The sequence below is a fragment of the Heteronotia binoei genome, chromosome 6, assembly GCF_032191835.1.
Source record: "Heteronotia binoei isolate CCM8104 ecotype False Entrance Well chromosome 6, APGP_CSIRO_Hbin_v1, whole genome shotgun sequence".
Lineage (NCBI taxonomy): Eukaryota > Metazoa > Chordata > Lepidosauria > Squamata > Gekkonidae > Heteronotia > Heteronotia binoei.
In genome coordinates this window covers 45,563,991-45,576,677 of record NC_083228.1, presented here as the reverse complement: position 1 = coordinate 45,576,677, position 12,687 = coordinate 45,563,991, and the positions used below count along the sequence as shown (strand labels likewise).

General features: G+C 36.8%; 1 protein-coding gene across 2 annotated transcripts in view; it reads right to left on the bottom strand.

The window, feature by feature from the left end:
- Positions 1-1,647: 1,647 nt before the first annotated feature.
- Positions 1,648-12,687, bottom strand: part of TCERG1L (transcription elongation regulator 1 like) — a 232,917-nt gene continuing 221,877 nt past the window's right edge. For both annotated transcript variants that reach the window (XM_060241404.1, XM_060241406.1), the window contains exons 10-13: positions 10,929-11,055; positions 8,923-9,012; positions 4,630-4,748; positions 1,648-2,762 (exon numbers count right to left, since the gene is read on the bottom strand). In XM_060241404.1, coding sequence (XP_060097387.1) covers positions 2,606-2,762; positions 4,630-4,748; positions 8,923-9,012; positions 10,929-11,055 — 493 coding nt within the window. In that variant the 3' untranslated portion in view covers positions 1,648-2,605. The remainder of the gene's footprint in view (positions 2,763-4,629; positions 4,749-8,922; positions 9,013-10,928; positions 11,056-12,687) is intronic.

Here is a 12,687-nt window from a genome sequence, read left to right as displayed (position 1 = left end):
ATTTGAGCCACTGAATATTGATTCAATGTGGGCCCGATCAGATGAGCATCCAAGAATGCGACTCATCCCGATATCATCCTGTTGTTGAACGAACAGATGTATTGAATGCTGTAATGCCCTTTTCTTGGAGCATGCACAACTGATCAAGCAGATCCAAAGTCATTTCACTCTCAATCAGTTGCTGAGCAATCATACAGTGATTCCTGCCATGGGGTTTTCATTGAACATGCACCCAACCGTTGGGAGGTGGGGAATCAAACGTTGCTTCGGGGCGGGGGGTAGTTTCGGGAATTAATGTTGCCGATTCAAACTAGGGGACTACCAGGAACTACTTTCCTGGAAATGGGCAGGAATAATGATACCTGTAAATCCTCCATATTGAAAATATATATTTTTTCCCTGTTCTTCTGAACACTGGGATAATGCTCCTGCAGATCTTGTGCTGATCGGAGAAGCAGAAGCCTCACCTCAGATTCCCAATGATCTGGTCATGCACATGTCTGCTGGAGCTTTTTTTTTTTTAAAAAAAGGTAGGAGGGGTGGATGGCAGGCACCAAACATCCTAAGGGGCAGTATCCCACATGAGCTGTCCAAACAGGAATAACCCGAATATGTGCCACTTCTGGGGAAAAGGGCTGGACTTTCTCTGGGGTCAAATAACAATGGCATCAAACCTGGGCAAGTTGGAATTCTGATGTGTTCAAGGGACCTAAGAACATAAGAGAAGCCATGTTAGATCAGGCCAATGGCCCATCCAGTCCAACATTCTATGTCACACAGCGGCTATATATATATATTTGTGACTGCACCCTTAGATTCATATTTGCCCTTGTATTTATAAACCTTTGTGCATGAATTCAAGAAAGATTGATCACAGTAAAAAAAAAAAGAAGCACTTCAGAATATCCAGTTAAATAGGAAGAATGAGGATCTGGGCCACACTTTGGATTGCTTGGGAAATATTAATCTGTAGGATGAGCTGCTGCATAAAATGGATCTGCCATGTTACCTGCCTTGGATCCACCTTGTGAAGAAAGGCAACATACAAGTACTTCAAGAGACAGGAAATAGATATGAAGTGAATCTGTCAGGGACTTTATCTAGGGCAGTGACTAGCCAAATCCAGATATATTATTTGTTCTATTTAGGAGAAAAAATATGCTGCCTCTCCAGACCCATGGCAACTTAATAAATAATAATAAATAAATAAAATAATAAAATAATAAAATAAAAACATTTAAAGATATTAAAATTCAGCATTAAAAAAATCCTCCAGTCCAGTATAAAATCATAGATCATAAAAAACAGACCATAGATGGCTTAAAACTGCCTATTCTGAGACAGGATATGCTGCCTATCCTGAGACTTGCTCAAGTATCTAGTATCCACAGAAGGCCTGATTGATCCGGAGTCATCAAGCTGCCTTCTTGTTTATAAAAGTTTTTCTGTCTGCAAATCAAGACTAATTTTATTTACACCAGGGTATCAGGCATGTGGTTGTTATCAAGCCTGGAACACCCTGTCACTGATGTAGAAGGTGAAAAGAGATCCCAGACTGCATCCCCCAGATAGCAGGTTTTAATCAACATTCCCAATGACTGTGTTTTCAGATACGGTTTCACTTTTTTTATAAACCAAAATGACAAATAGTCTTAAAATATTTATTAATTAAAAAAAAGTTAAAATATTTGTTTATACAAAGATGAGACAAATCTCATGCAAACTCTTTGCATACAATAAAAATAACTCAAATATTAATAGGATGGTTTTACAAAATAACTTCTTTATAGTAGCATTTAATAGAGAAGTGCCGCTCTTTTCGGTGTGCTTGGAGCACCATCCAGAATAATTTACTTACAAATTCATTTCTTTTAAAATTAAGATTTACATTGTTCTACAGGAAAGGTGCCAAGATATTCACACTCTTCACTATGGTTTACAATTAATACCCTATTACTACTACTACTCAGAAAACTAGACTTAGACTTATGAACACTGATTAATGATATCTTCAATTCACTGGACCTCTGAACCATTCATGTTTAATGTACAAAACAAAACAAAAAATTGCAGTGTGATGCAAGTCTAGGCATGGTTACCAGGAAATAAAATCCACTGAGTTCACTGGATATACTTCCAAGTAAGCGTGCACAGGATCGCAGATTTTAGTGAACTGCTTTATGTGGTTAAAAATAATGTCTTGCAATTGTTATGGATGGCATCTGTTGCTGCTTAATTTCAAATCACATTGGATTTAGAATTTATGTATATTACAAGTAATTTGCATAATTAAACAATTAAGGGACTGACATATCATGGTAATTAGAAATACATCAAACTTGAATGTTGTAAAAAAGAGAGCTTCAATATGAAACATTAAGTCTCTGAGAATGAAATATCCTACAGATTCCTGCAGTGCAGCCTTAAACTTAACATGCGTTCATTGAACCTTCTGGCACAGTAACAGGTCCAGGTTATCTGGCTTTTCATAAAATTGCTGGGATATGAACTCAAAGAAGATGACACATAACGCATGCCCTTCAAGTTTTTCCACCATAGAAACCTCAGTTTTTGATTTGCGTTCTTATTGCAATTTTTTTCTTCTTTATCTCATTTTCCGTAGCCGTATTCTGTTTTCTTTGTCTCTCTTTTTAAGGATAAGTATGAACTGGTTGAAAAAATGCTCTTGGTCTTTCTTCTTCTGAACAAGCCGAAATCGTTGATCTCTGCCATGTTTCTCTGCAAACTCCTTAAATGTTGTCCTTGGGAAGGAAGGGATAACCAAACATAAGCTATGATGTCAAAGAGCATTATGCTCATCAATACATTTTCATATACTTCTGCCTTCATATATACTTTCAACCCCTTTGCACTGAAAAGGTTGTGACTGTCTTTCGCAGTGCTACCAGCAAAGATGGCAGCAGAACAAGACAATAAAAGTTCTCAGTACTCATTGATCAGTTTAACAATTTATTCTGAGTCATTATTTTCATTCCACAAAACATATATACTTGTATTGATTTAGGGAAGCTTGATTAATAATTAGTTCACAGAGGATTGTCTAGACTCTAGCGTAATTACATCAGAACCTCGTACTTTAGCTTAAGCTTCCCACCAGCAGTTACTTTTGGCTGGAATTTCTCCCTTCCCCCAACATTGTGAAGATCTGAGGACAAAGACTTTTGTCAGACTAACAGTCTGAAAAGGACTGCACTGTCACTACAGTGACAAATTTTGTGACTCCTAATTGAATTTGTGGGGTGTGAAGGGCATCTTTGTCATGGGTTGAAAAAAGAGAAAGTTGCAGCCATAACTTAGCACAAATACATAAATAACTCATAGAATGTCAGAACTCTGAGCAATAGATAAACTACAGACAAACTATATTAAAATTAAGAATAGACCACCATCTTGATTATTTCAAGTTAGAAGTTCAGAAAGACAAAATTCACATTTTCTTAACTTTGTAATTCTCATTTGGCACATGGTAAAAACTTAGGAAGAAAGCTAAAACCAGTAAGCTAGCAACAATTCAAACCTGAATTTTTACACTGCAGGAAAAGTGCTAATAATATATTCTTGAGTGAATGTAATTTGGGTTTTGTCAACAGACTGGTAACAAAACTACTTCAGTGATTTTACATTATCAAAACTCATATCCCAGTTACTGAACTTGAACATGCTGGGAGTGCTAATCACATCTGCAACTGCTTCCTTGATAGCATATAAACTAATAAGATGGATCTTTAATGTCCCAGAGTATTTAATACAATGAAATAACAGCGATGGATAAGCTTTGTGACATTATCATATGGCTATAAATTAGGTATTGGTTTTTATATAACTGTCTTGAATATTTAAAAAGCAATCCCAAATAGGTTTACTATATATCTATTCAGCAGGGCTTACTCACAAGAAAGTGCTCTTAGGATACCGTACCACAAATTGTGTTATTTCTTAAGGTGCTACTGGACTTTTACTCTTTTCTATTGCTACAGACAGACCAACATGGCTACCCATCTTGCTCTTAAAATAGTACTGAAAACATTAATCTTTTCTGACAATGACCATCAAGCAGTATGCTCAGTATAAATATGTAAATATTGAACATACAGAATTGATTTTGCCCACAAAATTTAGTTCTTTCTGCATCACTAAGGTATAAAATAGGAAGATATATGACATACAAGGATGATTATAAGTTACACAGGCTATGAGGGGTGCATTTTGCTTAAGGTGATTATGCTAAAATTCCTTGGCAATTTAAATAGTAGGTTTTTTTCTGGCAGGAAAGATTTTTTGGGGAAAAAGAGGTGAATCATTTTTTTTAAAAAAAAATCATGACTTTGCAACCTCATTCTGCTTTATGGGCAGACTGGGTATTAGTTTTCTAATACAGGACACACTGAGCACAGCTGACATGTAAACTCCATTCATTATAATGCTCCTTGCACCAGTCTGCCCACAATAACAGGACGTGATGCATTGCACATAAAGCTGCAGATTCTGAACATCCACATTTGATATGGTTTTGGTTTTCTAGGTCACCAGAGCACAAGCTAAATCTAACCAGCATTTTAATTTAGAAAACTTTCAAGAAGGATCTGGGCCAAAAAATAGCTGCATTACCTGGGTGATAATTTTGATTCCTCCAGAAGTTTTTTAAATCCCTCTTTGGCTAGTAGTAATTTATTTTTCTTTTCCTTGTATTCTTCTCTTATTCTGGTCTTGACAAACTGCTCAAAGATCTTTAAATAAATCATACGATATATCAAACTTAGTGATCTATTCAGAGTTGCAGTTAGTTAACTATAGTTAATTTTATATTTGCTTCTAGAACACAAGACAAGACACATCTGAGAGACATGTAAATTATTTGATTTAAAATAAGTGACATTCATGTTACCACCTCTCTACATGGAAATGTGTGCTTGTATCTGCATGGTATTTGGGGGGAGGTTGTGTGTTTATTTGTGTGTTTGTGCATGTGCCTGGAAGTCATGGTTGACATCTGGAAACCTTTACTGGGGCTTGAAAGTTCAGAGAGGTGGCTTTCTAATGACTTCCTTGTGTCCTGGCCCTGGTATTCCTTGGAGGTCTCCTATCCAAGTACTTGATAGGGTTGTCCCTCCTTAGCTTCCAAGATCTGCCAAGACCTGGGCTATCCAAGTCAGGTCTGAGTGGTATAATATTATGGATAAACTTCCACACATCTGGAATATCTAGGTTCAAATTGCTACTCAGCTACAGCAGCTTGCTTGTACACAAGCTACAGCAGCTTTTGACCTTGGAGCAGTCACAAATGCTCAGCATAATTTATGACAGAGGTCTGTTATAATAGTAAAAGGAAGGCGAGGAGAACAATGTAAGCTGCCTTGGGTCTCTAGTGGGAAGAAATAAAATAAAAATTGGCTGATGAACCCAAACAACATAGCCCCAATGAATAGATGCTACCTTGAAAGTCAGTAGTAGCTCATACAAAATCGCTAGCTCATTCTTAAGAAGTAACTCACAAAAGCTCATATCCTGCCATAAATTTTGTTAGTCTTTAAAGTGCTACTGGACTCTTTTCTACTGCTACAGACAAACTAACATGGCTACCCATTTGATCTATAATTCAACAAGAATAAACAAGGTGTCCCTATTTCAGCTGGAGTCCAAAAGCAGAATTCCATGTACTTATGTCTACCTAAATGAGGAATTACTTGTGCAAACAGTCAAATCTAGTACATCTGTGTGCACTGGAGTCCTTTCAAATTAGCTATATTTGTTCTAATCAGCCATTTAGGATGGGGAAAATGGGGGAGGGGAATTGAGATTACTCTGTTCATACCTCTCCCCCCCCCCCACCCCAAGGATCATCACTGGGACTGCCATTTATTTGTAACATGCACTGTTGGATTAGGGGCGTCTTGTCCTGAGAACAGATTAGAGCTACAGGGTTTTTAAAATACTATTTTTACTGAAATCTTCTCTCTACTCTGTTTGGGGGAAAACACCACAAACAAGAAACAGAATGTAACCTTCAATTTCTTTTCTACTCTTCCGGAGCCTTCTAAAGAGTACTACAGTAACAGGCACATTTTATTACAGTTACAGGAAGCAGCCCTCCATGAGGGCAAAAATAGATGACCGCATTAGGTTGAAATTAATAAATGGCTCATTATCTCAGTGTTTAAGCTCCTGAATGCCACACTATTTCTAGACGCAAAGTCCACCCATTCAATTATCCCTGTGTTCTCAGGACTGTAGCATTAGTGTGGGCAATGATGATAGCAATCTGTTGGGAAATAATGATCAATAAAAAATGGCCCTGTGAAAAAACATAGGAAGGTTTGTGTTTAATCAAAAGGAGGTCATTCCTCAGTAACTGCAAGAGATCGGTGCTTAACTTTTTGCAAGTTTAGTAAACAAATTCTCGAGAAATCTCAAATCTGACTTGCTGGCCTCTTGGACAAGAGATAATCTGAGAATATACCCTTCTCTTCTTAGGCAGACCCTTTCAATAAATGGAGTGATAAAGATGACCTTTTCTAATCCTTCCTTTACTTAAAGAAAGACATCATATCAATTATTCAGCACATTATATGCCAAACAATTCTGTATTTAAAAAAATAGGACCTGCAATCTGAAGTCCAAAATTCTATTACTTATTTTTCATAGTGCATTTGGTGCAATGACATTTAACCCCAGGTGATGTTGAAGAAGTTTACAACTGTGGAAGGCAAAAGTTAATGCCCAGAATTAAAATTACCTTCACAGACTGGCAAAAAGGCTTCAGAACAGGCCCCCCCCCCTTTTTATTTTTCAGTTAATAAAGGTAGCAGGGTTTATATATTGATGGAGTTAGTCAAAATAACCCTTGGGTTGGGGGCTAAGAAAGTAACCAGTTTTTAGCAGAAGAGACTGTAACAAAAATGGCTGGTAATTTTCCATTTGAAAGGTGAAGTGTAGGTCTTATAGGGTTACCAATCCCCAGGTGGGATACAAAACCAAAAACTGTGATGAAATTAACAAAACCAACATACAATTCATTCAAAAAACATATTTAAATATGACCTTTAAAAATAGTGATTATCACAATACAATGTAGCAATTATTATACAAGGGTGAATATATATTCCTTTTAGACAAATGCATCTAAGCAGCAATATCCATACATTGATTTGCTAAAGTGCTTAGTGCCACAAAGTGATTGTAGACCAAAGTGCCTGTGCAATATTTAGCAAAAGAGTTCTTTTACTGAAGACTCCTCGACATCCCTCTAACGGAGCCCGGAGCCAGCAGGACGCTTGTCGCACCGTTTCCAGTATCTTTTTCAAAGAGGGATATCCAAAGTATCTTTATCTCATGACAGCACTAATGACAAAAACTGAAGCTTATACAAGCACACAAAATTTTTTCCAATGGCATAATACGAGTAGGGATTTCCAAATTGTAACCATTTTGGAAATTCTTTGAATAACTTCCTAATCCATTCAGGAAGATTTAACCATGGACTACCTTTTCTGGCTTTTGCCATCTTTATTTTTTTTGCTACTTGAGCACTGCCTGTTTGAAGAAGGGCTTATGAAAGGTGATAGGATTAATACTCGCATCTTTCCAGTTGATGACAAAAATGTTTTTAATACTTCACAATTTCCCCCTCCCATATTAGATTTCTTTCCTTTCAGTTACATGAACACAACTTTAATCTTCTATGTTAAAAAGAAATGAAAATTACTAGTCATTTTCCTTGAGTACGTAATAAATTCCACAAATGAGGCCCATATCACCAATGTTTTGAAGCTAATCTCAGTTTATGCATTACTAAGTGTTCATTAAGTAATTTTATTATACCATGTACATGGTTGATAAATGAAAGGAACCATAATGCTTGATTGACTGGGTAAGGTCTAAACTGCCCTTGCAGAAGTCACTAAGGGTATAAATACAGTGTTTGCCTTTCTGTATAAACTCTTTCTTTCAGTATAGTGGGATCATGAAACCTTCGGCTTCCTGAAAATGCAGAGATGCAATTAAAGGATTTTAACTACCACCATTAGAAATAAGTGAAGTCATCTAAAATTTTTAAATTTAGGTACATGAAGTACTACAAACACAGACACAACCTTGAAAGAGACATGCATGTTTATATAGCCAAATTTTCCTGGTTTTATCTAATTTTGATAATCTGATCATAATTGGAGAGTGGATCAAGCACTCTACGCAATGGGGCCAAATATAGAAGGGAAGGGGGAAAAAAAGACTAGTGAAGCGCCAGATCTGCAGACATGCTGAAATTGTAAAAACCCACCAAAACCACTTTAAAAACTCTCCAAAATAACATAAGTAATATTTGCAATTTTAAAATAAAACAATGCCAACTATAATCTTGCAAACAATGTTTTGGTTAGGGTCAGCTGTGTTCATGTGTGTAGGGAAGCAGAGAAGCAGGGAACAGAAGGAGAAACAGGAGGTAAAGCTGGAAGGAAAGAAGAACAGAAAAAGTGGTGGGAGTGAAAGGAAAAAGCTACCAGGTGGAGGGAAGGGTAGACAGGAGGGAAAGATTAACACAGCCGGGGAAAGAGAGACAGAAAGGTAAGTATGTGATTTGTAGGAAGGAAAAACAGGATAAGGGAAAGAGGAGAGACTGTAGGGGTTAGAAAAGAGGAAAAGAAGAGATCATGTGGAGAGGGTGAAATAAAGGATGCTAGTTGTTTACTTGTTTGTTTATATAAAATGTTGTTAATGTTTATTTTTTTAACCTTATCCTTCCCTCATGGAGTTAGTAGAGACAAAAATGGCACAAAATGCAAACAAGAACTCCATCTTTATTTCCACTATTATGCCATGTATATTGCAAGAACATCATGCACTTGAGTTTAAAAGTAAAGCATAAACACTCTATAAACATGATTTGCTAACAATCATCTAATTTACCTGTTTACGTTCTTCTGAATTAAGCAGAAGGTATCGTGGATCAAAAACTATTTTATGTAACTCTTTTTCCCATGTGGAAAATGCAGACACCTGAAGAAATGTATGAATGAAAGGGATTTAAATTATTTGAGATTTACTAGAGATTAACTAGAAAGCAGTATTCTATTTCAGAGGAAAGGTGAAAACAAATAAACCAATGTTTAAGAGTCTGATAGAAGCGGCTTAATGGAAATGGTTTAAAGCAGGGCCTTAGCCAGGATTTTAAAAGTTGGGGGGCTTTTTAAAAAGTCAGGGGACACCCTTTCCCATCTACTGTAGGGCTTCCTGCTTCGCAGAAGCTTTCTGGGGTAGGGTCAAAAGCTGGAGGCTCTGAAGTTGGTCAAATCAAGGCAGCCAACCCTAAAACTTTGGAATCAAGAAGGGACTGCATGTTGCATGCAAGCAGGGGGGTTTCCTTCCACCTCCCTTTTCCCCATCCTGGCACTTTGCAGCCAGCAACTCCATCTGCCCCTACTCACTGGCCGATTCCATGTGGCTTCCTCTGCCTCCCTCCTTTCCGCCTGCAGCTTTTGCTGCTGCAGTGTATTGTGCCTTGCTCAGCTCTCCCAGCTCTGGCTGCCACTAATGATTCAGGGGGCCCTGCCTGGAAGTCAGGGGGCAGAGCCTGCACAGGCCCCCCCCCCCCCCATGGCCACAGGCCTGGTTTAAACGCAGATTTCCAGCATTCTGCTGTGTTTGTTTTTAGAATGGTAAGTGGAATGTTCAAACCATTTCCACCCCTGGTAGAAATATGTTGATCTTCACTCACAGTCATAATGATACACACTGAAGGAATGCCATATACAAAAGTATTTTCTGGAAAATAGCTTGAATAAAAAGCAGGAATAAATACTAATCACAGGAATTAAGATTAAAGGAGGCTTGACTCTGAGAACTCAGCTAGAAAAGAAATATTGTGAGTACAGAATCAACTGGGATGAAAAAAAGAAGAACGTACAAGATGCCATTTTTGTCCAGAAGTTCAAAGGCAGGGTTAACACCTTATCACTATGGTACATTCTTTATACCCCCTTATCTAGGCATTTCAGTTTCCCCCCCTATAAAACAGGCATCACTTTTCAGCAACTATACCCATCTCCTAATTAATCTTGTATTCATTTCCAGGCCTTCAATATTGTCTTATTTCTGCTTCTGGTAACATAATTATAGGTCCATTTAATTCTCTCTCTCTCTCTCTCATTTCCTCTTGCACATGTCCTTAATCTTGGCTTGCTTGCAGACCTTACATTGAAGTCCAAAATGTTGCAGTTTTACAAAAATACTGAATTTCAAATAGAGAAAAATGGAATCATGATACAATTTGTATCTGAAGAATAATTTTTAGATAACATGGAACAAATTAATCACCTGGATCCTCAAAGCAAGCTGTGACTACAAGTAAAACAGAAATAATAACATGAGTTGGATTGTTCTCTTTTCTGCTTTTAAACATGTATCAAAATATTCAGAAATAAGGGTGGTACTGTAATCACAGACTTTTCAGACTAAGTCTATGTCAGAGACTGAGACTTCTGTAATTTCATTAGATAGGTTACCGCAATGTGGTTTTTTCATTTTTAAATTTGATTTTATTGCATTTGATGATGAATGCTGTAATCATTTTAAGGACTTTTAGTTAAAAGGTGGCTTATAACAGACCAAACAGTGGTTTATAACAGACCAAGTATTCTTAGGATGCAAGAAGCATTAAGAAGGCTTGAATAACATTGTCTTTGAGATCCATACATTACATCACCTAGGCTTTTGTATAAAAAATGTCAATAACATACAAAAGATCAGGCAGTGGAAAATAGTGATAAGAAAGCACCATTTTTATGTATTTCCAGGAGCATCAGAAGCCATTAGACTTTACAGGGGGAAAGTTGCAATATGCTTACTAAAAAGCTTGATTTCTGCTATGTTTTCGTAGATTTATTAGAATCAAGGCAACCCAACTTTTCTCTTACCCCTCTTTCCAGAAGCATATCTCGAAAATGGGTAATACGTTCCTCCAATGGAAGCATAATCTGATGTTCTGCCGCTTTCACAGTTTTGTCTTCTTTTTCAGGCTCAGCATTCTGCATATCTTCCAGTCTTCAATAATAAAAGATATACAGAACACAGTAAACTCTTAACTTTCTGCTAGCATCAGCAGAAAATGGTTAAATAAAAAAGAAACTTTTCTTAGTGCACAGTGTAATGGGAATTTATTAGCTAAATTTAAATCTGGAATATGAAGCTACCTTTGCTTTGGCCCAAAAGAGTACAATTCCCAGGACTTTGTGTTTACCTCATTGTTTTGAATAATTAAAGGCGGACTTGGTTTGCAGTTGGATGTTGGAAATAAATGCAAAAACTGTTTTATTTTGACACTGGTCTTATTTGGATGATCAGTGTCTATTGACTGGTTCTGGAGGAATATCTCTCCCCTGCTCCAGTTAGAACAGAGTCTTCATTTTCTATATTTCAGCAAATCTTTAAAACAATCCATTTCATATTCTGGAGAATATTCTGTTCTAGGGAATTCTGCCAGTCCATTCTGATCCTAAGAAATGCAATTACTATCCCCTACTTGGAGGCAATAGATTTTCACAGCCAGTTTTGCAATTAATTTCTCTTATCTGAGCTTTCACTAAATATATCCCTCAAAATGTTCAGCTGCCTCCTTTTGTATTTAGTTAGGAAAACTAAGGGAAGTGGTTAATCCTGGGACAAACAGGAAGAATTTGGTCTGGAGAAGTGTCTAACACCCAGTTTACCTACTGTTGTTTCTAAAGTATCTGAATCAATAATCCCCATCTCTATTTCTATTCACTTACCTGCCTCATATACAGTAACAAGTGAGCAACAAGAGTAATCAGACTTAAGCCTTCAGAACATGCTCAGCAGACACACCACCTATACTTGCTGTGTGTGTTAATTGCCTCCAAATTGCTTCTGACTTATAGAAACCCCATGAATTAATGACCTCCAAAAAGCTCTATCATTAACAGCCTTGTGCAAGTCTTGCAAAATGAGGGCCACAGCTTCCTTAACTGAGTCAATTGAAAGGCTTGCTACTGAACAATAAAGTGCTACATTTGATTTCTGGGCTACTAAAGAGATTGTAAGAATTTTTTTTGGGGGGGGGGGAGTAAAAAATTAATGTTATTTGAAAAGTTGGTTCTTAAGACATAAAATTTTGGACCCTGTTCTTCAAAACAGTGAATAGGAAGCACTATAGAAAAGATATCTCCAGTGAAATAAATGGAGCTGACCATATGCTCAAGATATCTATATATTTATCCAAATGTCATCAGAAATCTAGAGAAAGAGCCAAATCCGTGAGAAAACTGAACACAAACTATTCTAATATCCCTGCTCTTAAACCAGCTATTTAAGTACACAGAGGATCCTATGAGAAATGTTATATAAACTTTCATAAGTGACCTGATTCTCAGTGGCAAAACCAATCTGAATATTGAGTGAAGTCAACTAACTACATTTGTACCACATTAGAAACTTTTAGCCGTCAGACAGAAATATGTTTTTTTTCCTCAAAGGATTCTAAATTGTACTATTTGAAATGGAAAATGTTAAAAACAGCTTTCAGCTAATAAATTGCATTATGTCATAAAGCAATACGAGTCCTAGCATATTATCTTCTTGCCATCAATAATTGCATCACATAATTTTATTCTTAAATTATACTAAAATGGGTATTGCATGTTATTAATAGCTCCAAAG